The following is a 768-nucleotide window of genomic DNA, read 5'->3' on the forward strand; positions in this document are numbered from 1 at the left end:
GGCGCACTAGATACTGCAGAGTTAGGATGAGACGGATGTGAAGTTAGTCGAGTAGCTAAAGATGCTCTCAAAAGGGGTAAAAATGTAAGCCAGGTTTCATTTGGCGTAAACAAATTTCAAGCATCAGGTCGTATATTCTTAGTTTAAAAAGAGGAGGAAAGTCAATTTTAATTAGCCTTAAATATTATTTCTTACTATTCTAAAACAAGAGATACACGTATTTTACAGTTAGTCCATAGATACAAACAAAAAGCTTAAACTGACTCCTAAAAAAAAAACTAGGGACAAAATGCGCCAAAATTAAGATTACAGTATAACATTTACCAATTATATGCATTTTTTTGAAACTTACGAAAATAAATCTACCCTCCCCCCCCTAATCGCAAATCTATTCCCGAATCTAATGCCAAATCCGACAATACTCACCTCGCAGTTCGTCTGGCTGACGTTGTTCATGTTAACTCGAATAACTTTATCCCTGAAATTAGAGGAAAAAAAGTTAGTATGTGACGCATATCTAGTCAGCACGACCTCAGCAGCCTAATCATCTCCGTGCCAGCCGTCATGCATGCCCGCACGCGATCCGCCATGCACAGGGGAAATAATGGCGGCAAATAAGAAGAGCTTAACAAGCATAAACTCGAGGCCAATTTATTGAACTTCGGCTTCAGTCTGCGAGTACATGACGATAACACTCTGGATCGGAGCTGGGAGCTATACTGGATAACATTTTAATACATAGGCCTACAGTGCAACATACATCTATGA

The 768-nt window shown here is 39.3% G+C and overlaps 1 protein-coding gene across 1 annotated transcript in view; it reads right to left on the reverse strand.

Moving 5' to 3' along the window:
• Positions 1-768, reverse strand: part of LOC119587135 (semaphorin-2A-like) — a gene marked incomplete at its 5' end in the record, with an annotated part of 29,798 nt that overhangs the window by 12,967 nt on the left and 16,063 nt on the right. The window contains 1 exon segment of the mRNA XM_037935887.1: positions 427-478. Coding sequence (XP_037791815.1) covers positions 427-478 — 52 coding nt within the window.

Source organism: Penaeus monodon, chromosome 22, assembly GCF_015228065.2.
Source record: "Penaeus monodon isolate SGIC_2016 chromosome 22, NSTDA_Pmon_1, whole genome shotgun sequence".
Taxonomy (NCBI): domain Eukaryota; kingdom Metazoa; phylum Arthropoda; class Malacostraca; order Decapoda; family Penaeidae; genus Penaeus; species Penaeus monodon.